Below are 23,582 nucleotides of genomic sequence, written 5' to 3'. Positions count from 1 at the left end.
CGTGTTCTATTGTTGCAACAGAAAATTCTGCTTAGTCATTCATTTTAATCCACCTACTGCAGGTGTCATATGCACCGATGTACAAACACTCTACTCAAGTTCTGATGTTCAGATCCCATGATCTACATGTGAAGTATATATTACGGTCAATCAGCCAAATTTATTTACACACAAGAATTAAACGCTCTAAATACCAGAAGACTCCAAGTTCTGAAAGGTACACTTTGTACTGTTGTTTGTCAAAATGTATCGTATCAAACAAGTTGGTCACCCTAAATAAGAGGATAAATAATTCAATGTCATTGTGACGATTGAATGTGGAGCCATACTTGTACATGTATATATACTATTCTTGCAAATACCAAGGTTATCATTTTACATGCATCATTCTAAATTGAAAACATGCTTTGCCAATAAAATATAGATGAAACCATTTCATCATGATGGTCAAGTTGTAAGATACCATATTGAAATTGTCAAATATAACAAATTATCGAACAAGAATAAAGCACATTAAAGGGAGTGTGTGGCTCTTAAAAGAACCTTTGTGTCAGTTGTTGTTGGTGATATTTAACCTCCGAATCCGTACAGAGTGCGTCCCTGTCTCTTCAGAGCGTAGACCACATCCATGGCGGTCACGGTCTTCCTCTTAGCGTGCTCGGTGTAGGTGACAGCGTCACGGATGACGTTCTCCAGGAACACCTTGAGAACTCCGCGGGTCTCTTCGTAGATCAAGCCGGAGATACGCTTCACTCCACCACGGCGAGCCAGACGGCGGATGGCGGGTTTGGTGATTCCCTGGATGTTATCGCGGAGAACCTTGCGATGACGCTTGGCGCCTCCTTTACCGAGTCCTTTGCCGCCTTTTCCTCGACCAGACATTTTAGAAGTTCGAGTGTTCAAACTTCGAGTGATCAACGACAGTGAAGCCGCCGAGTTTATTTCAACTGGGCGGACGTTTGCGAAGACAGGGGCAGTGGTTTAAAAAAAATGACGTCACTTGATTCAGGCATCAGCTGGAACCATTTTCAAGATGGTTTTACATTATTTCAGGTTCACATGTATTGAAACTAAATCAATTATTCAATTCACATTCGTATTAATTGTGGATTATACGTCCATGAGTAAATTAACTTTGGGATCCTAAAATGGACACTGTTACATTGCGTGCAATATCAGTTAAATTATATTTTTAATTAACATGTATCGTTTATAAATGTGATATTTAAATATACTATTTACAATCGTGAACATCTGATTTTTAAACCTACCAATGTCAACAAAATGTTTCTGGTCAAATGCATTTGCAGTGAGTGCATTTCAACGCGCAATATTAAAACGTTTATTAAATTAGAGTGCCTTATTGAATTAATACAAAATGAACATGCTTGGGACCATAATTCTAACACAAGATAAGATGCTGATTTAATATTGATGGATGCCGTTTACAGACACATTAGGTGCCGCTTACCGGAAGAATTAGCGGCTATTGGAGATATTAAAGAAAAAAATAGATATTCTACAACCATTGGTGATTCAAAATAATTCAAATGTTGCGGTGAGGCTCGTTAGAGGTAGTGGTGGCTCTGAAAAGAGCCTTTGGGTTGTTTGAACGAGGTTTACTTGGAGCTGGTGTACTTGGTAACAGCCTTGGTGCCTTCAGACACGGCGTGCTTGGCCAGTTCACCGGGGAGGAGCAGACGCACAGCGGTCTGGATCTCCCGGGAAGAGATGGTAGAGCGTTTGTTGTAGAGAGCGAGACGAGCAGCTTCACCGCCGATACGCTCGAAGATGTCGTTGACGAACGAGTTCATGATGCCCATGGCCTTGGAGGAGATGCCGGTGTCGGGGTGGACCTGCTTCAGCACCTTGTACACGTAGATGGCGTAGCTCTCCTTCCTGGACTTCCTCCTCTTCTTGCCGCTCTTAGTGGCAGTCTTGGTGACGGCTTTCTTGGAGCCCTTCTTGGGCGCGGGTTTTGGTTCAGGCATGTTGACACGAGACGGTGGCGAATGGTCACAAACGTGCAGAGCAACCTTTATAAATGCTGAGTGCAGCTGCCGTAGCCTCATTTTGATTGGCTAGTTCGGCGGTCCGGCTTATTTCTTCTTTTTTTTCCGATAGTGGTCGACAAAGATCGCACAAATTGAAACTTTTACAGAATTTGCTAATTTGTAACTATGATACTTTCATAAGTAAATAAAATGATCAGATGCCTTAAAAGCATTATTGACAGATGATTAGATCTACTTTTGAATATAGACAATCTTTTTTTAGTTAGAGATTTTCTTTTGTTTGTTTGAAACCCCTGTTTTATTTCCTAAGCGGTAGACAACATTATGTTGCACACTTAGAACTAAAAAGGAAATTTCCAGGCATGCATGGGTTTCAAAGATTTTATTTATCTGTAACGGAAACACACTCCACAGCTGCCCAAAGTGCCTGCTAGTGTTTAACTCCCTGCCCTGTCTTAAAATAGAAATGATTGTTCTCCACACATGAATGATACCATTGACAAAACCCACACAATAAAAAAGGGGAAAAAAGAAGAAATAAACAAATAAGAAAGGGGTGCTCTTTAATTTTCCTAAATATTACTATTGATCTACAAGTACATTCAATTACAAGATGCCCTCATACCAAAAATATTTGATCTGAAAAAATGTGTAATCTTTTTCCTTCATTTGAAAACATACATTACAATTATTTACAACTAGAATATAGCTGTGTAGATAAGATGTTAAAGACATATTTTAGTGAAGTATGTTCTATGCTATACATGTATACATTTAATGTTATACCGTGTTAGGTCATAACATCTCCTTATGAGGTCATGTTATCGGCATCATGCTCTTGTCTATTGTCTTAACAGTGATTCTGAAAACTTGCAATGAAACTACCATTACAATTCATAGATATGGGTAATTAAGTGTCGTCTGTTGACAAGTGGTTTTAAAATGCATATTACATTTTGGTAAAATGCAGGAATCTGGTTTAAATGATGTACTGATACAGTATTAAAAACGGTGCCTGCACAGTAAAAGAGCAGATGCGGATATTTAGAGGAAGTTTGCTGCTCTTATCTCATTTCTTCATTGCGCGTCAATTGCCCGCATATTTAGTCCTAGGGAGTTAGAATACTTTTCTTCATTAACTATCACTTATTTATTGCAAAATATTTTTGGAAACAAACCATTTTCCTGATTCTGTTTGCTAAAGTCACAAAAAAAAGGACAAGTCTCTTTGAGATCATACAAAAATACACATTTTTATGAGGAATAAGCACTCCGTGAATCTAATCAAGTAAAATGTCTGAATGATGAAGCCTTCTTATCCGTTGATCAATTTGATCCAACAATCAATCTACTAGGATGTACAATACAATTGTTACTTTTTATATTAAATTTCATATTACATAGTCATAGCAAACACAGCAAGGTCACAAAACTGTACATATTCAACATATCCAAAGCACAAATAAGCATTTACAATTAGGTGAAAACTTTTCTACTTATGTCCTTTGTCTTTTAAGGTCTGTCAATTGTGTTTAAAAGTTACGTGATTTGATACTACCTTATTGTGTCACCATCATGCAATGTATACAAACGACAATACAGTGAATACATGAAGTTATTAGTTATACTGAAGCATGACATTCGAATGTCAATTTGAGATGCTAACCATCATCAAACGCTCATATGAAAACATTCTATTCTCATGGAACTGTGCTCTCTATTTAGAGGTGGGTGGCTCTGAAAAGAGCCGTTGGATAGATGTGGGTTTACTTGGACTTGGAAGCCTTCTCGGTCTTCTTGGGCAGAAGAACCGCCTGGATGTTGGGCAACACTCCACCCTGGGCGATGGTCACTCCTCCGAGCAGCTTGTTCAGCTCCTCGTCGTTGCGGACAGCCAGCTGCAGGTGACGCGGGATGATTCTGGTCTTCTTGTTGTCGCGGGCGGCGTTTCCAGCCAACTCCAGGATCTCAGCGGTCAGATACTCCAGCACTGCCGCCAGGTAGACGGGAGCTCCGGCACCGACTCTCTTGGCATAGTTGCCCTTTCTGAGCAGCCTGTGGACACGACCGACTGGGAACTGGAGTCCAGCACGAGAAGAGCGGGACTTGGCCTTAGCGCGAGTCTTACCGCCGGATTTGCCTCGTCCACTCATGGTTGATAGTTATCTGGAGTAAAGTAAAGATAACTACGACTCAGTCCGAGTCTCTATATATACACGAGTGAAGGGCGGGTCGTTTTGGAGAAAAGAGCGCTCATTTGACGAAAATGCTCTTGAAACTTTCCTCCAATCAAATGCGGGATGTTTCGTTGATGTAGGCGGAGCTTCAATTCCGTTTTGAAAGTGAAGCGTATTCCCCAAAAATCAGAAGATGTCAAATGAATATTTTAGTACCTTCTACTATATTATAGGATTTATAAGTTCCATTATTTGTTTCAAATAAATCGTAAAGGTGCACACATCTGTATATGTACATCCCAGTCTCCTGTGTTGTGTCAGTGAAACTATTTAAAATCGCTGATTGTATTATTAACTATATGGCGGGAGAAGTTTGACTTCAGTTGAAACCTGCGTCTCCTTATTTAATCAGTTTGGTGTTGTTCGTCATTCTGACGCGTCTTCATATCTCGGGTCCTGATTGGTCAACTCTAGTTTAACTCCTCCTACAGAGAACGTCAGTCGCTAAATGGAGGAATCAGATTTCAAAAAGTGCGCCAAAATTATTTTGAATAATAGCCATTTTTTTAGGTTAAATAAATAATTATATCAACACACGTTTTGTTAATAGTCGTATGTGATTTTGTAATAAATCAGTTATCAGTGTAACAAATATAGATAAATAAGAAAATATAAAACATTGTTTGTTCAAGCCAGCCAAAAGCGACAAGGGTGCGATTCACACAAACTCTGTAGTTTCCGCAGTTCAGTCCTGATGACAGATTTACACTAAAAGTTGTGACTAGATGTGTGAAACAACATCAGTCAAGGATCAGCTCTTTATACAGATGTGAGTGGCTCTGAAAAGAGCCGTTTGTTGTTGTGAAAGAGACCGTTTAACCTCCGAATCCGTACAGAGTGCGTCCCTGTCTCTTCAGAGCGTAGACCACATCCATGGCGGTCACGGTCTTCCTCTTAGCGTGCTCGGTGTAGGTGACAGCGTCACGGATGACGTTCTCCAGGAACACCTTGAGAACTCCGCGGGTCTCCTCGTAGATCAAGCCGGAGATACGCTTCACTCCACCACGGCGAGCCAGACGGCGGATGGCGGGTTTGGTGATTCCCTGGATGTTATCGCGGAGAACCTTGCGATGACGCTTGGCGCCTCCTTTACCGAGTCCTTTGCCGCCTTTTCCTCGTCCAGACATTTTTCAGCTATAGTCAGAACAAAGTCGTAACTGATGATCTGTAGGCAGTGCCTTCAGTCTATATGTAGTATACGCGGACGCGAATGAAACCATGTCTATTAGGGGGTGGAGCTAATGTCAGCAACCGCCTAGGTTGCTTTTTGTTTTTTTAAGTATGCCTTCCTCGTGTTGAAAAATGTTATTCGTTTTTTAAATCGATGTCCAAATTGCAAACAGAACCTATCCATTATGCAATACAAGATTGTAAATTCCATAATCAAAAAGATGTAAAACAGCTGATCACAAAGTAAAGATTGATAAGGAAAAGAGGGAACGCTCTTAGTTTATGGCACTTTTTGAGTTACATTTACAAAATATGTAATGGTTCAGTAATTTGTGCTTTTGTTACTTTCCAACAGTGTTGCTCAATTAAGTGTCGTGGGATATTGTTGATGTCACGTCTTGTTTGAGTGTCATCCAAAATGTGAAGAACCAAAAATCAACATTAGTTCCAACTACACTTAATCTTTTCACCCACTACATGCATTGCCGCTTTAGTCACAGGTGACTAATCTATGTAACGACAGTCTTAAGTGAAACAAAGTGTTACTCGGATATTTAGACACTAGTTTATAGTCTTTACAAAATACCACGTTTGACGAATATGACAAATAAATGATTGCATGACAAGCTCAACAGATGTGGTGGCGGCTCTTAAAAGAGCCTTTGGGTTGTTGTGTTGAAAAGATCTACTTGGAGCTGGTGTACTTGGTAACAGCCTTGGTGCCTTCAGACACGGCGTGCTTGGCCAGTTCACCGGGGAGGAGCAGACGCACAGCGGTCTGGATCTCCCGGGAAGAGATGGTGGAGCGTTTGTTGTAGAGAGTGAGACGCGCAGCTTCACCGCCGATACGCTCGAAGATGTCGTTGACGAACGAGTTCATGATGCCCATGGCCTTGGAGGAGATGCCGGTGTCGGGGTGGACCTGCTTCAGCACCTTGTACACGTAGATGGCGTAGCTCTCCTTCCTGGACTTCCTCCTCTTCTTGCCGCCCTTAGCGGTGGTCTTGGCGACGGCTTTCTTGGATCCCTTCTTGGGCGCGGACTTCCCTGCTGGTTCAGGCATGTTGACGCGAATGCCCGTGTCAGTTTCAACTGGCGATCTTATAGTGCTGGTGGCTCGGTCGGTGCTCGAGTGTGATTGGTTAGTTTTTAAAGCGGCGGTCTGGCTCGTTTCTTTTGTTCTGAATGATTTCCACATCGCACCCTTAAAACGCACACAAACTGCTTTTACAGTAGTAGTATTGAGTAATAAGTTAATCATATTTTTAATCACATATATCATGTTTAACTGCATCATAGCTGGTCTTTTATCTCATCACTGTTTCTTTGGGGTAAGGCTTTTTCATGTCTGTTTTTGTTTTCTTTAAATGAACGGCTTGTGAAACAGCGATCTAGATATAAAAGCAATGTATAATTTTATACAATTTAAATGCTTATTTGATTTTTCATCATTGCTTAAAGCATTAAGTCAGACCGTTCCCCGACAAAAAGTTGTACGTTCTATCCTTGAGTATATTTTTAAACGTACGATGATTATCAAGATTGTACACCCTTTTATTATTGAATTTAGAGCATCACAACAAGCCTTTAAATAAATGGACAAGACATTCAGTTTATATTTAATAGATTTTAAATAATTAAGTAAACAAAACTATATAGTTCATATCCGTGAATCCTGACTAGAACATCACCATGGCAACACATAGAATAGAAATAGAACGTTTTCTATTTCTATTTCTATTCTACCACGCACTAACATGTTCTATGCCTTTGTGAACCAAGGTCAGCCGAGAAGCCTGCAAGGAAGATCTGGCATCATAATTCAAGGTTCGGAAGACACAATAAACAGATAAAATGTAGTTCCTGCTCCTTAACTTCTGTTCGGATGTCGTTACCTCCCCTCCGCTTTCTCACCTGTGGCATCTCGGTCCTCTAGAAAGTCTGCGGTAGCACCAGACAGGCAGATTCAACTTGGTTGACGGTGAACCCTAAATAATTCTTCTTTGCAACATCTAGGTTTGTTATCGTTTTATGGAGTGTTGCTTATCTGCAGTGGTCAGTGGTTACTGATCAATTCAAAAATTGGATTCAGTTTTTCATGCTTTTTCACTGTGTGTGGAAAAACTTTATATAAAAAAAATATTTATTTGACCACTAATCACCCAACGCTCATCGTTATGGTATTTGACGCGACAGAAAGGTCTAGAGTCAAGGGTTTGACGTCTCCCACTTTATTGAAGTAAGAAATACTATGTGGCACAATGCGTGTGCGTCTCAGCCCCAAAATATAGTTTACTCAACTGGGAAAGTGTTTCAGGAAACTGGAAATTAAACAAGAGTCAGATACTTACCGAAAAAAACAAAAACACATTTTGTCAATTTTTAAGTGTTAAAGGTACAATTTGGCACTTCTTAAATCAACACCTGTGTGGAGGGCAGTTCCGAACTTGTCTTGATTAAACTCCAGCTGACGACAGATTCTATTTTGACTTATATATTAATATATTTAAAAACTCAGTCATCCGTGTTAAAAGTTGATAGTCACTACAACCGTTTTGGCTCGTAAAAGTGCTACAAAATGTACCTTTAACATTTCTATGGTTGTCAACATTCACTCACAATCACAGATCCAACTGTGCAGAAACACATCTGGGAATAAATAGCGTGACGGATAGATGTAACACTTCCCTTTGAAACACATGGTTTTGTCCATTTGGCAGAATTTTTTTTAATTTTCCAAGTTGGCCTGAATAAATAGAAGAGAGCGAAAGGAGAGTTGGAGGACAGTCAGCGAGACAGACAGGTAAGCGGAGTGTACTGTCTCTACCCCAGTAAATGGGAGTGACCTAGTGGCAGACAAGCCAATCAGAGAAGGATCTGAATCAGCTCGCACCAGCCCGTTGCTGCACTCTAGTGGCAGAACAGCAGTCTCTTTACAACAACATGGTGACCGGCTTCTCCAGGAACTTTCGGAACTCTGCGAGCCACTGAGCGCCGACCGCTCCGTCCACCACTCTGTGATCGCAGCTAAGCGTCACCGACATCATGCTGGCCACGTCAAAACTGTGAAAACAAGCCACACAATGTTAGAAAATTACAGGGCGGCTTTTTAGTGAGTGAGTGACAGACCCTTTCTCGTTGTCGGCAGGAAGAAGTCGCTTCTCCGAGCCTCCAACGGCAAGGATGCAGGACTGAGGTGGGTTGATGATCGCAGAGAAGTTCTTGATTCCAAACATTCCCAAATTAGAGATGGTAAAAGTTCCTCCCTGGAAGAAAACAACTTGTCATTTCATAAACTTTTTTAACTTTTATTTCAGATGTCTGTATTCGCGTGGTCATAGTGACAGAAAGTAAGGTTTCTGACACCTGTGTGTTTTAATGTTGTTGCTGTAGAAGATTTCAGGCGAGCACTTCATAGGTCTACACAAGCATGTTGAAAAAAAAGACACTATAACTTTAACCCATCACTTAATAACTGGCGTCTATTAGCACAATAACTCCAAGATCCAAAGGCAACTCTGTCTGTGTAATCAATGCTTTCTTCTATACACCTCCGGTAGACAACTGCCACCTGCTGTTCTATTCAGCTTGCTACAGTAAATTACATTTTCAATGCTATGAATATTGTATGTATGTTTATCAAATAGTGTAATTGCCATTTATATTTGCATTTTTAGTATGTCATTATATTATTATGAATATTGGTGGGGTTTTTTTACACTTATTGTTTAAACTTTTATCTTTAATCTTTATATATTTCTTTTTGTACTATGAAATTGCTGCTGTAACAACTCAAATGTTCCCACAGTGGGAGGAATAACGGAAAATCTTATCTTGTATAGATTTAAAAAAAATTGGGTGATAATATTAGGTAAAACATAAATGTAAAGCAGTGTTTCAAAAGGGCATGAAACTATTTATTTTTGCTTGTGTGCTCATTAAGACATTTTTGGACTATATATATACTATATACTGAACCTAAAAAAATCAAAGAGTCAAATCAATATTTCGTTACAGTCCTCAGTCAAAACTAAATTCTAGGAGACGTGTTGACTGAGAGAGTTGCACCTGGAATTCGTGCGGCTGCAGTTTGCCGTCTCTGGCCTTGGCGGCGAGGCTCGACACGTCGCTGCAGATGGTGGCAAGTCCTTTGGTGTGAGCGTTAAACACAATGGGTGTGATGAGTCCGTTGGCCGTGCTCACTGCCACGCTCACGTCCACCACGTGGTTCCTAAAACACGAGCAGGGGTCAGTTGATGAAAAGGAGGTCAGAGCACATTTCGAGGGGCAGATGTTGACTGACTCACTGGCGAATGACCGTGTCCAGCCACGAGGAGTTACACTCGGGGACTTTCAGGCAGGCCAGAGCGCTGGCTTTAATGATGAAGTCATTGACGCTGAGCTTGATGTTCTGGGCTTTCACCTCCTGCAAAACATCAGATTCAGTTTCCTAACATTTCTGGACCAACGCGCATTTGTTGCAGACACTCACAGCATTCAGCTCTTTCCTGAGTTCCAACACTTGGTCCATGTTTACATCTAATGACAAATAGTAGTGGGGGATGGTTTGCTTGGATAGCATCAGCCTCTGAGCGATGACCTGCAAGACCAGCAGTCAGAAAAAAACATCCTCGAGGAGAACAAGACGACGTAACGGCAAACCTTGCGTATGCTGCTGATGGGGATGTCTGTGAAGGTTCCAGCTGGAGCTGCAGCTGCTACAGGAGCAGGAACACCTACGGCAGGAGTAGGAGCAGCAGCCACAGCCTGCAAGAGAAATAGTTTAACTAACAGATCAAGAGTCACCAAGACTGAAAAAGATTCAACACCTGAAAAGTGTTATGCCAAATAATCACTTCAATAAAGACTTGGGCTAACAAATGACTGCAATGTAAGCAGTTTTCCTTTCATTTTATTTTAGCCTTGCTGGGACTTTTGCTTCATCTTCATAAAGAAAAAAAGGGGTTTGTAAGTAGTCATTTGTTTAACAAAACAAACTTTGTCCAAAAAACGTCTTAAAATACTGGAAACCAGTATTTTCCATTGTAACACAAATCTGCACAATGTTCTGACAGTATTTTTGGAGGGCTAATTGTTGTGTGCGTTTACTATATCTTTTACACAATTTGGATACATTTGTTACTTAATAAATTAAAGACCAAATTTCTGTTCTGTCTGGTTACCAGTGCAACTTACAGGTGCAGCCTTTGGTGGGACAAAACCATCAATGTCCTTTCTGGTAATGCGTCCATCTGGACCGGATCCTGAACAAATAACACATTTTTTAAATCTTTGTGTCAGCTGAATTCCATTATTGTTCTTAACAACTCACCACTGATCTGGTCCAGGTTCAGTCCTTTGTCAGCAGCTAATTTTTTAGCTAGCGGGCTCGCAAACACTCGTCCTGTCCTGGGTGCTGCAGCTGCAGGAGAAGATGCTGTTGTGGTAACCTGGAACATTAAAATAAATATTATTTAGATGCCAAAATTGTCTCTTTATTGATTTTTTTTTTTAAATAATTATTTATTTTTGACTGCAATGTCTGTTCATACAGAATAAATATCACACTTTAAAAGTACATTTGTACATTCAACTAAGAAAATGCAATAATATTCATATTTATTTGATAAACTTAATCCTTTGTTTTTCTACCAGGTAGTTCTATGTGAGTCTCACCGGCGCTGGTGTTGGTGCAGGGGGTGGAGGTGGAGGAGGAGCAGAAACCTCAGCTACGCCCGTTTCCACGTAATCCTTAAAGGCAGCAATGTCACTTTCTTTTTCTACAATGATGCACAACGGCATTCCGAGTGGAACATCCCGGGTTCCTTCTGGAACCATGATCTTGGCCAGATATCCTTCCTCCTGCACCTCAAAGCCTGAACAGAAAAGGCATCTGAGAATCAGACAACGATGTTCATCGTTATTAACATGAGTGTTATATTTTACCAATCGTTGCCTTGTCTGTCTCAATCTCAGCCAGCAGATCACCTTCTGCCAGCCTCTCACCGACCTTTTTCTCCCAGCGCTGCACAGTGCCCATGGTCATCGTGGGTGACAGAGCAGGAAGAGTGATCTGTAAAACATAAACATTAGAATCGGACAAATCTTGCAAGTAACCTCAATTTAGGAATTTTACAGATACAAATAAGTTATTTTTTTATGTATTCCTTGAAAATTGCTTTTAATGTATTTCAAGAAGTTCTTCTCCTTCTGAAATCTTAGCCAACGAGAGGTTACAGGAGCAGAGTCCTATGACGTAATAATGGGCTTCACTTCTCATCCAGCCCCGATTTTTTTTTATACAATGAGTGGCGACTTCTAAGGTTTTATGAAGCGCGTGGACAAACATCAATGCCATACCAATCACAGCAGAGTGGGTGTGGTTATGGTGAACAATATTTAAACTCCAGAAAAATAAACACTAAATGTGCTTAAGCCCTGCCCACTAAAAATTAAATATGTCCATGAAAAGAGTGGACCTTAATTGTATGGGTCCGTTTATACAAAACTCTATCTATTTAAGTGATACTTAAATAAACACATTGGTTACCCTTGGTTACCCTTAACAACATTTTTAACTAAAAATAATGACTCAAAAAGCTGATCTATGCAGATATACATACTAATAAATACAAACTATAGACAAATAAATACCCAAGTAGATTGGAAGACAGGTTTAAGTGTTTATGTGACCTCAAAGGACAAGCCCACCTTCAAGTGTGTTGGGTAGGAGCTGCCTGGAGCTGCAGGGGGCGCAGCAGCAGCTGAAGAAGGAGCAGAAGGAGGTGCGGAGGCTGATGTGGAAGGAGTCCCTCCAGCCGCTTTGAGAGAGTCCAATGTTACGTCTTTAAAAGCAGGAATGAGATCAGGGCTGTGGAGGAAAAAACAACATTTACAAACGGATATATGTAATGAAAAATATCCTCAGTTATTTCAGATTTTAAAACGTATGAATGGTTGTTATTTACTCAAACAGTACTCAAATGACATCCAGTTAAAACCAAATTTGGATTTTTTTAGATTTGATCTTTAGCTATAAATGATCACACAAAAACAGAATGTTTTGTTAAAACAATTAGTCTAAAAAAAACTCCTTAAAATAAGACTGCTTGTGAACTCACCTGTCAACGACGATGCAGATGACAGCTCCGATGTTAACATCTCTGGTCCCCTCAGGAACAAGAATCTTAGCCAGATAACACTCCTCTACCATCTCAAAACCTACAGTTGCCTTATCAGTCTCAACCTGCAGAGAGGGAGATTTTAACCCAAACATGTCAAATACTAGATAAATGATCAATGAAGAACTCAGTGACAGACACTTCTTACCTCCGCTATGAGGTCACCTTCACCGATTTTGTCTCCTTCCTTCTTCTCCCATCGAGCTATAGTTCCCGTCTGCATGGTCGGCGATAATGCTGGCAGCTCCACCTGAAAAACAAGGAATACGTTTTAGTCTACTAAGCGTTGTGCTTAATTCAACAGCTACAGCATACTCCATTGTAGTAATTCTGTTCTTACAAAAGAAACCCATGTTCTTGCTTAAGAAACCGACGTGAATGTGTAACACCAGGCTGAAAATCACTCAACAGACAAAAACATCTATGAAACTGAAATTCTTAGAAATAAATGACTGTCAATCGATACTGATCTTGCCATTCCAATGAGGCTGAATTAAAATGTATCTAAATATTTGGATTGATGTGATTTTAATTTACACACCTAAGAACAATAATAATTTTCTCTAGATAGTATTTTTAAACATTCACTCATTTAAAAAGTCGTCAAAAAAAAATTACTCAAAAAATGGTATATTACATACAAAAATAGCCCAATAGTAACAACAATATGATAATAGATAAAGTGAGTTAATAAAAAAGCAAATAATAGTAAAGAGATATTATTTATTTATATGCCATTTTATGGGGATGTCTCTTATTTTATATTAATGCATAGTGTTTTATTTTATTTAACTCTTTTCATTACATTTGTATCGTTTGATTTTTATATTATGTAATGCCAACAAAAAAAATTCCAGTGTTGTGTTTACAATAAAAGCTTTGTGATTCAAAAACGGCTAAAAGAAAGTAAAAATCCACTGATGAATACAGGTAAGAGTTAAAAGGCGACCTCACATAAAGGCCAGTCTATAAAAGTGTGTTTTTAAAAATAATTTAAATGAAAGCCCAGACTAGAAAAGCATTATTTATTATTTCAACTTAATGGTGTTTGGCCTTAAGTTAAAAAATGTTTTTATTTTTATTTTTATTTAATCACTTGAAGACAATATTATATTTTATACACAACACCTCCAAATTCCTGACTAATCGTATAATAAATTAAACCGCTTTATCAATTTAATTTCATGACAAAGAGAATTGTAGATCATAAAAATCTATAATTTGCTCTAAGGAAATTAAAATGGTTGTTAATACTTTTGTAAAATATATATATATATATATATATATATATATATATATATATATATATGATGTTATTCACGTTCAATATGAATGTGTGAGATTTTTTATATTGAATTTATTCATTTTTACTTGTTGCAAAATCTGTAATAAGAAATACAACCTTAGTAGTGACAGGTTTATGTAAAATAGCTGCGCACAAGAACCGTGTCTGAAGATATTATGTCTCATAGAGAAAACAAAGTGATCCTAAAGCTGACTTATAGTAAACAAACACTACTATAAGGCTAAAGCTAACCGGGGAGGTCAAGCTAGCAATAGCCGTGATCTTCGCATCGACTGCTAACGTTACCTTCTGATGTGGCGGCAGACTGTAGAACCTCTGACCGCTTCCATGGAGCTGAGAAGAGCGAAACAAAAACTCTCTGTTGCTGAACCCGAGTCCTGACCGGGACCGAGCCACGTTGTGTAGCCGCCTAACATTGCCGGTTCCAGGCAGCGAGCGGGAGCTGACAGCAGGCCCGAGCGAGAGGACGCAGGGACGGGAGGAGTTGAGCCCGGAGCTCGGCCTGAGCCTCAGGATTAGACGAAGCATTTCGGAGCGTTTTTTTACTGTACACAATATGTTATAACTATGTTTCTATTTTACATCGGTAATGTACATGTACCGGTACCAACAATCTCTGGACCGGGTCGGACTCTTCTCCTCACTTTCTAATGACCTCCTCCTCAAGTCAAAACACAACGCTTTACGGCTTTCCTATTTGTCCTGCCGTCAAGCTGTGGAACTGACGTAAAAATATCTCAAAGCAAAGACGTAGAAAATATATTGCCATATGAATACGTTTTTTTTAAGCATCTTGATTTTTTTATTATTTAGAATTCTCAATAAAATTCAACTTAATTTTTAAAACCGTTGTCTAAATAACCTTATTTAGATGACATTAAATTAAATCACATAACCGTTGTATCCAAACCATGTATCCAGCATAGCGCTTCTTCAAAATATAAGTCTCTTTAAATGTAGTCTATATATCACTTGAAGTCAAGGAAAAGAAAAGTAAGTGAAACATGAAAAGAGGAAATGATTACTTTACATTCCCTTTTCATGTTTTTTTTCTCAAAAGTAGCTTACTAGTTTGGTAAAACATGATCAAATTGAATACAACTAATGACAATGCTGTTACTGTGTATATATAACTGTTTACTTACCTGTCTTTTTGAACTTGTAAAAGAAATCCCTAAATCAGCCATTACTGCGTTTCAATTCAAATGTAATGATACTTTCTTTCTTTTAAAAGTTGTTTTATTAAAAGCAAAAGGTCATGGCATTCAAATGTCTGATATCAAAAGTCTGTTACATATTTCCATTGGCTTATTAAATTAGGCAAACACATTGATTCAAACTGAACAGTCTGAAAAAAACGCTCCATATAACAAGCCTCATTTTAAGTTATTGAACCGTTGTGAAAGATAGAGTCTAAACAAACATGTATTGCTAGCACAAATACATACAAACACAACACGAGTAAACATGTTAGGCAAAAAGGTTAAGCAAAGTAAAATAACTAGTAGGGAGAGGCTCTTTTTTAATATATTTAAGAAAGTTTTTAATTACAAAGAAAACAAAAGTTATTCCATCTCCACCCTTTTTCAAATTAGGGTGCATTCTAACAAGGCAAAACCATTTTTTACTGCAGTTCGTTTTAATACTGATTTTTTTTTTAGGAGGAAGTGAACTGTAAAATAGAACAGTGATGATAAACAGGACAATATTTGAGGAGATTCTACTGAAAAGAAAACGTATTACAACAATAATGCTGTTGATGAAATGTTTCACTTCCGAGTTCCCTTCCACAGTAGTCTTACAATATTTAGCACATCATCATTTGTAAGGCACAGAATGTTCTGAGAAGTTGTGATGTCATCACAGTGCACACAACTGATTATCAGTAGTAATGCGGTAGTTGGTGTGCATCGGATGGGGCTTGGCCATCTGCCTGGCTGGGATCAAAGGTGAGCGGTGGTCTTGGCACTACAGTGGTCTGAGACAAAAGAGAACAGTTCCATAGATGATTCTTTTAAGTAAGAACATAAAAATGTCCAGGGATTATTAACCTTTCTTCTCCACGGTCGTCCTCAACCCAGGCAACTATTTTTCCTTCCCAACCAGGAACAATTGCTCCATCCAGGAAAACCTGCTCACATCCAGGACAACATCAGTCAGCTAAATTTTCACAAGTCCGAATTCTTATAAAGTTATTATTATTACAAAGATAGAAATACATTTTTTCAAATACACTCACCTCTTCTTTAACTGTGCCAAACTCAGGGTCCAGGGCTTTAAAGTGGTACCTGAAGTTTCCGTCTCGGTCAACCGCCGCCTTCACGTCCTTCAGAGTCACCTCACCTAACCTAGGAATAAATACAAAAAACTCACTTAATGTATGTTCAGAGAATTAAAGTAAACTTCAAAAACTTACTTTTTTGGAATATTGATCATGGAAGGTGTCTGAGAATTTCCAGTGAAATAGAGGATCTTAGTGGAGGATGCTAAACTTCCATGAGCTGGTACGACCTCTGCAACAAGTCATCAGTGATAAATATGCTTTGCATTTACATTTTATGAGGCTAATGTATTGACTCACTTTTACAAGACCAAGAGTCCTGTTCCGTCTGAACTTTTCGTCTTGGAGATTTCCCTCGTCCCTGAATAGGTAAAATACATTAACTAAACAACTAGCAGAGCACCATTTGGTTAAAGAATAATCCAGAAGTTCCAAAAAAAAACATAATTTAAAGAACTGATTTTAAATGTATTCATACCCTGTGTGTATGTAGAACATAAAGTCTGTCGATGAGTGACACGATGCCTTGCTCAAGGGTGTCCAGTGTATGTTGCTGTGGGTCATGCTCTCTGAAGGTATTTCTCAAACTCCTCAGTGAGTCCCTGAGAAGATGGACCTCCTCTGCCTTTTTTCGAAACACACAACTAACATTAAAAAACACTCATACAAACATCACAGAAATGATCTTAATGGAATCTAGTGATGACTCTGTACATTTCGCAATTGTTACATATAAAAGAGCTTGGGCGGGAGCAAACAAAAAATCTTTACTTACACTTGACATTGATGAAGTAGAATTTCCAGTGCTACAATATCCACTGTTCTCTCTATAGGTGGATATCTGTGGGGGGGAAAGCTATTTAACCCCAATGGCTGATGTGTATGAATATGAAAAAAGGTTGAAGGGATGTTTTTTTTGTTGTTTTTTTAATGGAACACTTACTTGTTGTATATCTTTGTTCATCAGCTCTTCAAACATGTTGTTTTTACGCTCCAGCTCCTCTTTCAACTCATTCTAGATATGCAAACATATTTTTTTTGAATACATTGAAACATTCAGAAACAATAGTAATCCCAATAATTAATAATCACATTTCAGTCTCAAGGAAAGTATGTTTGCAATGTGCAGTTAATTCAGGTAAAACATTAGCAAAATCTACAATTGACCTTCTTTTTTTTCGCATTAGCATATATGTATTATTTTAATGGAGGAATTCTACTTTAAAATAGTTTCCCCATCCTAGTAAAAGCTGTGACAGGGTAAAGCAAGAGATTACATTTAATACTAGCAAATGCTCAAGATGGCTTTCCCTAGTTTAAAATGGTGATCACATTATATTTATTTAAAGCAGCTATTGAAATCTGTAAATATTTGCGTTGAATGTATTTGATAGTATAAATGGGGCCACAGAATTAAATGTTCCGATAGAAGTGAAACCGATTGAAAAATAAAAGAGTTTCTCAGACCAAAGCATCATCATGAATCATGTTCCCTCGTGTGATGTGAAATGCAGCACCGCATCTGAACATACCTGTTGTTTATGACTTTCATCAAGCTTTTGTTTGAGTTGTTGCAGGAGTCTTTCTCTTTGTCCAGCCTCTTTCTTAATTGTCAATATTACACAAAATGAAGAAATATTTGATTATTAAATGATTACACGCAGCAACAGTGTTGACTTATTTTACCCCTTATATTTGAGTGAAAAAACATAGCATAGCATTTTGAAAATGGTGCAAAGGGTGAAAAAAGGACAACAACAAAATATGTTTGAATAGATAAAAAGAAACAAAAGAAACATGATGTTGAAAATATTTAAAGATGAAATCAATAAATACTAAACCAAATCGGCATATTTAAGAAAATCATTAAAAATATTTCTCATTTGGGTGACTAAAACAAATACTCTATCCTACCGTACTGTCATTCCACAGTCTGGTGCATTCATCCAGTTTCCACTGTAACTCAGTCTGCAACACATCAAAGATTAATGTGGAATTACAGTAAAAAAAAACAACTTTCCGTAATTAATAACCTACATTCTTATTGTTAAGCTCATCTTTTGTCAGGCCAGCTCGTAAAAGATCCTGCTTCATCTGAAGTATTGACGCCTCCTGAGTGCACAACCGCTGCTGCTGTGCGTCCTGCACATTAAAACACGTTTTAAAAATCATCAACACAGAATAACTGTCTGTTTTGTATTTAAATAATGTTTAAAAGTTACTTTGACTGCCTGCAGGTTTCTTAAGTCTTGCTTACAGCGCAGCAGTTCCCTCTACGAAGAGGAAATACAAATAAATGATTCACTAACCTTTACAATAGAATTCCATTGGTTAAAGTGTGAAATGTTTTGTTGTAAATTAAAGAAAATACCCTCAGCTCCCGGGCTTCTTCCATGCTCTGATCCAGACGGCCACGAATGACAATCTGGACGGAGAAACAGAGGAGAGATTGTTGACACCAATGTGGAATGAGAAGGCAAAGAAGCACAGAAACTGATACCCGTGTCACCCTGAGTGTCACACACACACACAAAGAAAGCCAGAGAGAGAAACATGATCTGCAATGGCCGCAAGTAATGTCAGAAGACAAGTGAAGCAAGAGCAGTTTTGGAGTAGAAAGAATGCATTTGAGATAATTAAACTGGCTTCAAAGTAAGAAGATAAAGAGAGAATAAAGAATTGTACCAGCTGCTGATCAGTGCTTCCCTGATCCAGAGTCAGCGACACGTCCTGCTCATCCTCAGGCAGGGAACCATTTAGAAGCAGAGCCTGACAAACGGGGGTGAGAACATGTGACAAAATTAAACCTGACCTGGTGTTGTGCACATATATGTGGCCCATAATACTCAGTCGTGGAATTGAATGTCTATTAAATGCCAAAAAATGTATGTTTTTAATAATATTTTTCATTCGTATCTACATACACGTAAATCCCTGGAGTGTTGGGGGAAATTGTACAAGCTTTTACTGCATATGTTGCGATCCTGACTGCTGCTGCCATCTGCTGTTCAGTTTCATCCTCATATTGTCTTATTAGTTAAAGACTTTTATAATTGTATACGATGATGAAATGTTATATATGAATTACCTGTAGGGCGGACACCATTTTACGTGTCTCTTGCACCTCCTGCTCCAAAGTTTCACTGATCTCATCCTCCCACTCTGTCTCCACAATGAGATGACGGTCAGCCTCCGCTGAAGAAACACACCAAAAAAAACACACTGGTCAGTTACACACTACATATCAAGTCAATCAGGCACAACCTGTGGGCTCGATCTGGATCTGGTTGTGGGGGTCTAGCCGAGGTCGGTCTGAGGTGCTGCTAGGTAACGCTTTTGGAGATGATACGGGACTGACGGGGTTGAGGCTGAAGAAAATATAAAAATGTTATGAAAAACATCCTTATAATATGCACAAGAAAGCATGAGCACAGATTCTAGTTGTCATACTACAATGAGTTACACAAGCTATTTAAAATTAAGCATTAAAATCAGACATGTAATGATTTGTTTCTTACCATTTCATCGGCATTCCCCCCATCGTTCATGACATTTATCCTTCCAAAAACATCCAGTGAAGAAAATATTCACAGCTGGAACTACTTGAAGAAACTCATGATGGTTTTGTGGTCATCTAAACACACTCCACCCTCTGCCTGTAGCTAACCAAGTGTTATCATAATTAGGCAGAAAACTTTCCTTATGGTCTCTTAATCGTGATTCGATTCAAAGAAAAATACGCTCTCATTACACGTTTTGTCTGCTGATACCTGAATGCCACACAGACACACAAGCATTGTGCTGCAAAAACAATGACGTTCAACTACAGCGAGACATAGCTGAACCTCCAACATGTGACCTTGAGATAGACGGTTTGATTCTTTCTTACTTCTCCCAGTGGCTGGGTATGTTCTAGCACCCACACTACACACTCGTACAAGTGAAAGGACGAAGCTCAGGGATCTCATACCAAAGTCATATGCTCTGTCATGCAGCGAGAAACACACAAATGGAAGGCAGAGAATAGCTTGGTGTGGGACAGAATAGGAAGATGACAAAGTGTTGTTTGTTTTCCCGTATATTTATAATCCAAGTCGAATGATGGGAATTCAATATCAAAAAAGCATCTGCTATTGAAGTGCCGGCTGATGATGTAATCTGTTATGTGATTATTAACTTCAGGGAGATTACTTCAACAAAACAAAAAAGTTATAAGAAACAAATTACTACAGTGAATGTATATGCTGTTACTATCGTCAGAGGCATCAAGAAAATACGTTGTGCAATTACGACACGATAATAAGCTTGAAAATGTTGTTTTATTGAACTTGTTTTTTACATATTATTTTGAGATTCTGATGTAAATAGATATTATAACAACTGTTGCTTACAACATTTAAACCTATCATATTAGATTCAAAACACAAACGGGGAGATGTAATTTGAAAGCTCTTTTTATCACTTTTAGGTGTATGTAACGCTTCTGCCACCTGCTGTCCAATTGGGCTCATTGCTGACAATAGTTTTTCGAATGCTGAAACAAATTTTGAACTGTATAGATAGAATAAAGGTAAACGTATTGGTTAAAACAAATTTAAATGTTGGTAAAAAGTGTGTTCTCTTGGGATATTTTCCAGTTTGGGTTAATTTACAATAATTACCTGCTGGGCTGAGTATCGTCATCTTCTTCTGGAGTTTTCCTCTCGTACTGTTTGACCAGAGCTCGCACACACACACTCCTTTTTCTGTTGGACCCCCAGCCACTGAAAGGAAAAGGTTATCACAGAGATTTAGCGATAATTGTCCAGCAGAGGGCGAAAAACCACACAAGAACCCAAACCCAAACTATTACTAAAGATGCTTTTGAGCTTCACAACTACAAAGATTAGGCTTTTTCTTTTGTCCTTAATTTTCCACCATAATGAATTGACCTCAATTTTTTTTTTTTTGCAAGGTTTTCAGAACCATTTTAATGAGCCAATGCCCTCGTTAACCCAGGCTTTGGACCGCAAACCCAAAACTGGGCCTCAGCTGAGGTGGAGCCAAATCAACACGCCATAACAATGACACGTGTTCTAGTCCCTAAATTGTTCAATGTTAAAAATAAATTGCATGTTAAGAGTGATATCATCCAGATGAGAATTTAACTGAAGTGAAATTGACTGGATTTACCCATGGAAACGTGTGGAAGACTGTGAAGCGTCATGTCTTGCTGTGGCAAGTTCAGCAGCTGCTGTTTGTGCAAGAGCGACAGTAGAGAGTGGGTTGTGGTTAGAGGAACCTCTGGATAGGCCACTCCCTTGTTCTGCAGAAGTCTTGTGGTTGGCTGAGGGTTTGAAGTGTGCAGCAAGAGCCAAAATGACTCTCATCACAGATTTCAGATTGCCATCGACGATATCTGCCGGAAAGAAGCGGACAGTCAATGTTTACACAGAGAAGAGGAAGTGTGTTAGACACACACTGCACGCTTGAAGTGAAACCCAAACATTTAGAAACTAAAGAAGACGTTACCTTTAGCAGATATATGTGGCATCCGTATGCGTCGAGAGGAAATGAACTGCAAGACTTTTCCTACATTCTTCCTGCTTTCCTCTTTGTTCTGTGGCGACAAATACACATCCTCCAATACTTCCCCAGCTGTCAGAGAGAGCAAAACATTGAATTAAAAATATATTGAAACACAGTTTTAACTCTTTGATCTACAAAATGAATCTAAAATATATTTTTTAGAAAATTGAAAAAAACTAATAGTTTTCAGAGGGCTCAATAAAGTTTATCCATCCATCTATAACAATATAAGTAATGCATACTTTTAAATTCACAGCTTTTTGGTTGAATATGTCAGCATAGCGAAGGGATAAACAAGAATTCCTGCATTTTTATTCCAATAATCTAAGATGAAATGTACTACAGGTTATATAAAGAGTTCTTTATTAAGTACTTGTAAGATATAATTGTGCATATTTACCGACAATCTCTATCAGCTGCGTGAGAACAACTCCATCCTGCAGGTCGTTCCTCAGGTTAGCGATGGGTTTAACACCTGGTTTCCTCTTTAGTTGAGAGTTGACCCAGGATACATAGGTGGACAACTGTTGCTGCATGAGAACATAAACGACACAAATTCCATTTAAACTTGATTTAAGTGAGGGACAGTTATTATAAATTGCTTCATAACTACTTGTAAATAGGTCACTGGAGACTTCTGTTGATGATGATATAAAAATATACTTTAATGTTGTTAGAAAAATGTGCCTTTTAATGTCAAAATACTATTATTTCTATATATAATGTGTACATTTTGAACTCATACACCTGAAAATACATCAATATAACTGTGATAACTACATACAGACTAGAGATATAAAGGTACACATCAGCACTGTCAAAAGTGTATTAAGCGAATAACTTGTGTGACTAAGAGGGGGAGGAGAAAATATAGAAAGTAGAACAAAAAAAAAAGTGTGAGAACAAATGAGCATCCATTGTTCATTTGGGGGGACAAAGGGAAAGGGGGCGGGGTTTCGCCGCTACTAACCAAACACGCTTAACTATGTTATCACTGAAATGACTGATATCGTATTGATGCAATCAAACTGTTAAGAAACAGCAACATTTTAATTTATTTTTTATTTTGTATTACGTCAAACAACATTCACCGGGCCGGTTTTTATCACGTGACCTGTCGTTGTCTGGGATACAGTAGAAAGCCCCCTCCCCGTTGACAACAAAACACTTGGTTTGACATTTTAAATCAATTTAAACGCATTTCTTAACAGGAAAAAAACAAAACATGCTTTTGTTCGTCAGTGTAGCATTTAAAACATCAAACTTCGCTCGTGACTCGACTTGTGACGGGGGCGAGCTAAGATGACATGACGCTGTAGCAAAAGTGCTAAACGTGTTTGTACTTGTTTTTTCATGTAAAACTGTGAATTTAATCCACTCGTGTCGAGTCGTGTTTATTCTTCTTTATAGTGTCAGTGACGCGTGTTACCTCGTTGAAGCTTCCGTGGAGAACCTCATTCAGCAAACTTCCTCTAGAAAGTGAGGCGATCATCTTCTGACTGGTTTAAACCCATTTAAACAAAGCTACCGGTTTGGCATTGTTGACCCAGATGAAGCGGAACCGAGCAGAGACGCACAGAAAAACGTGCTGGTGTTGTCAAGCAAACGTCAACAGGACAATTGATGGGGAAGAGGAAACAGCAACCGTTAGTCCGGCGGAGAGTCAAGTCACATGCTGTTAGAGCTACATCAACTTCCGGCTTCAAAATAATTTACCTTCAACTTCCGAGTTGTAAACAAACCCGGCGTCAGTTACAATACTATAGAGTTTAATGTAAAAAAAATAGATTTTTAATTAGCATTACAATAATGTTTTAATAAAAA

General features: G+C 38.6%; 7 protein-coding genes across 7 annotated transcripts; all 7 read right to left on the bottom strand.

Moving 5' to 3' along the window:
* Positions 1-552: 552 nt before the first annotated feature.
* On the bottom strand, positions 553-887 carry LOC148066275 (histone H4). The gene has a single exon (XM_087807405.1). The coding sequence runs from the start codon at positions 880-882 to the stop codon at positions 571-573; it is 312 nt and encodes a 103-aa protein (XP_087663531.1). The 5' UTR covers positions 883-887; the 3' UTR covers positions 553-570.
* A 732-nt stretch (positions 888-1,619) lies between these two features.
* On the bottom strand, positions 1,620-1,991 carry LOC148066274 (histone H2B.2-like). Its single transcript, XM_087807592.1, has one exon. The coding sequence runs from the start codon at positions 1,989-1,991 to the stop codon at positions 1,620-1,622; it is 372 nt and encodes a 123-aa protein (XP_087663718.1).
* A 1,752-nt stretch (positions 1,992-3,743) lies between these two features.
* Positions 3,744-4,168, bottom strand: LOC148066273 (histone H2A-like). The gene has a single exon (XM_087807446.1). The coding sequence runs from the start codon at positions 4,166-4,168 to the stop codon at positions 3,782-3,784; it is 387 nt and encodes a 128-aa protein (XP_087663572.1). The 3' UTR covers positions 3,744-3,781.
* Positions 4,169-5,037: 869 nt separating this feature from the next.
* On the bottom strand, positions 5,038-5,383 carry LOC148066272 (histone H4). Its single transcript, XM_087807451.1, has one exon. The coding sequence runs from the start codon at positions 5,377-5,379 to the stop codon at positions 5,068-5,070; it is 312 nt and encodes a 103-aa protein (XP_087663577.1). The 5' UTR covers positions 5,380-5,383; the 3' UTR covers positions 5,038-5,067.
* A 724-nt stretch (positions 5,384-6,107) lies between these two features.
* On the bottom strand, positions 6,108-6,485 carry LOC148066271 (histone H2B-like). Its single transcript, XM_087807448.1, has one exon. The coding sequence runs from the start codon at positions 6,483-6,485 to the stop codon at positions 6,108-6,110; it is 378 nt and encodes a 125-aa protein (XP_087663574.1).
* A 1,152-nt stretch (positions 6,486-7,637) lies between these two features.
* Positions 7,638-14,599, bottom strand: dlat (dihydrolipoamide S-acetyltransferase (E2 component of pyruvate dehydrogenase complex)). Its single transcript, XM_087807444.1, has 14 exons — positions 14,195-14,599; positions 12,752-12,853; positions 12,544-12,668; positions 12,134-12,293; positions 11,369-11,495; positions 11,099-11,298; positions 10,755-10,872; positions 10,619-10,686; positions 10,085-10,189; positions 9,915-10,022; positions 9,730-9,848; positions 9,491-9,653; positions 8,552-8,688; positions 7,638-8,485 (listed from the first exon to the last, which is right to left on the bottom strand). The coding sequence occupies exons 1-14, from the start codon at positions 14,435-14,437 to the stop codon at positions 8,356-8,358; spliced, it is 1,905 nt and encodes a 634-aa protein (XP_087663570.1). The 5' UTR covers positions 14,438-14,599; the 3' UTR covers positions 7,638-8,355.
* A 533-nt stretch (positions 14,600-15,132) lies between these two features.
* LOC148066269 (dixin-like) lies at positions 15,133-23,365 on the bottom strand. The gene is made up of 21 exons (XM_087807637.1): positions 23,188-23,365; positions 22,159-22,288; positions 21,702-21,827; positions 21,363-21,588; positions 20,852-20,953; positions 19,455-19,558; positions 19,279-19,385; positions 18,876-18,959; positions 18,562-18,615; positions 18,413-18,463; positions 18,228-18,332; positions 18,105-18,158; positions 17,723-17,794; positions 17,134-17,205; positions 16,966-17,031; positions 16,669-16,815; positions 16,491-16,551; positions 16,326-16,422; positions 16,149-16,257; positions 15,961-16,040; positions 15,133-15,887 (listed from the first exon to the last, which is right to left on the bottom strand). The coding sequence occupies exons 1-21, from the start codon at positions 23,248-23,250 to the stop codon at positions 15,878-15,880; spliced, it is 1,920 nt and encodes a 639-aa protein (XP_087663763.1). The 5' UTR covers positions 23,251-23,365; the 3' UTR covers positions 15,133-15,877.
* Positions 23,366-23,582: the final 217 nt, after the last annotated feature.

The sequence above is a fragment of the Callionymus lyra genome, chromosome 14 (assembly GCF_982586985.1).
Source record: "Callionymus lyra chromosome 14, fCalLyr1.hap1.1, whole genome shotgun sequence".
Taxonomy (NCBI): domain Eukaryota; kingdom Metazoa; phylum Chordata; class Actinopteri; order Syngnathiformes; family Callionymidae; genus Callionymus; species Callionymus lyra.
The sequence above is the reverse complement of the archived record's forward strand: the minus strand, read 5'-3'. Positions and strand labels throughout refer to the sequence as shown.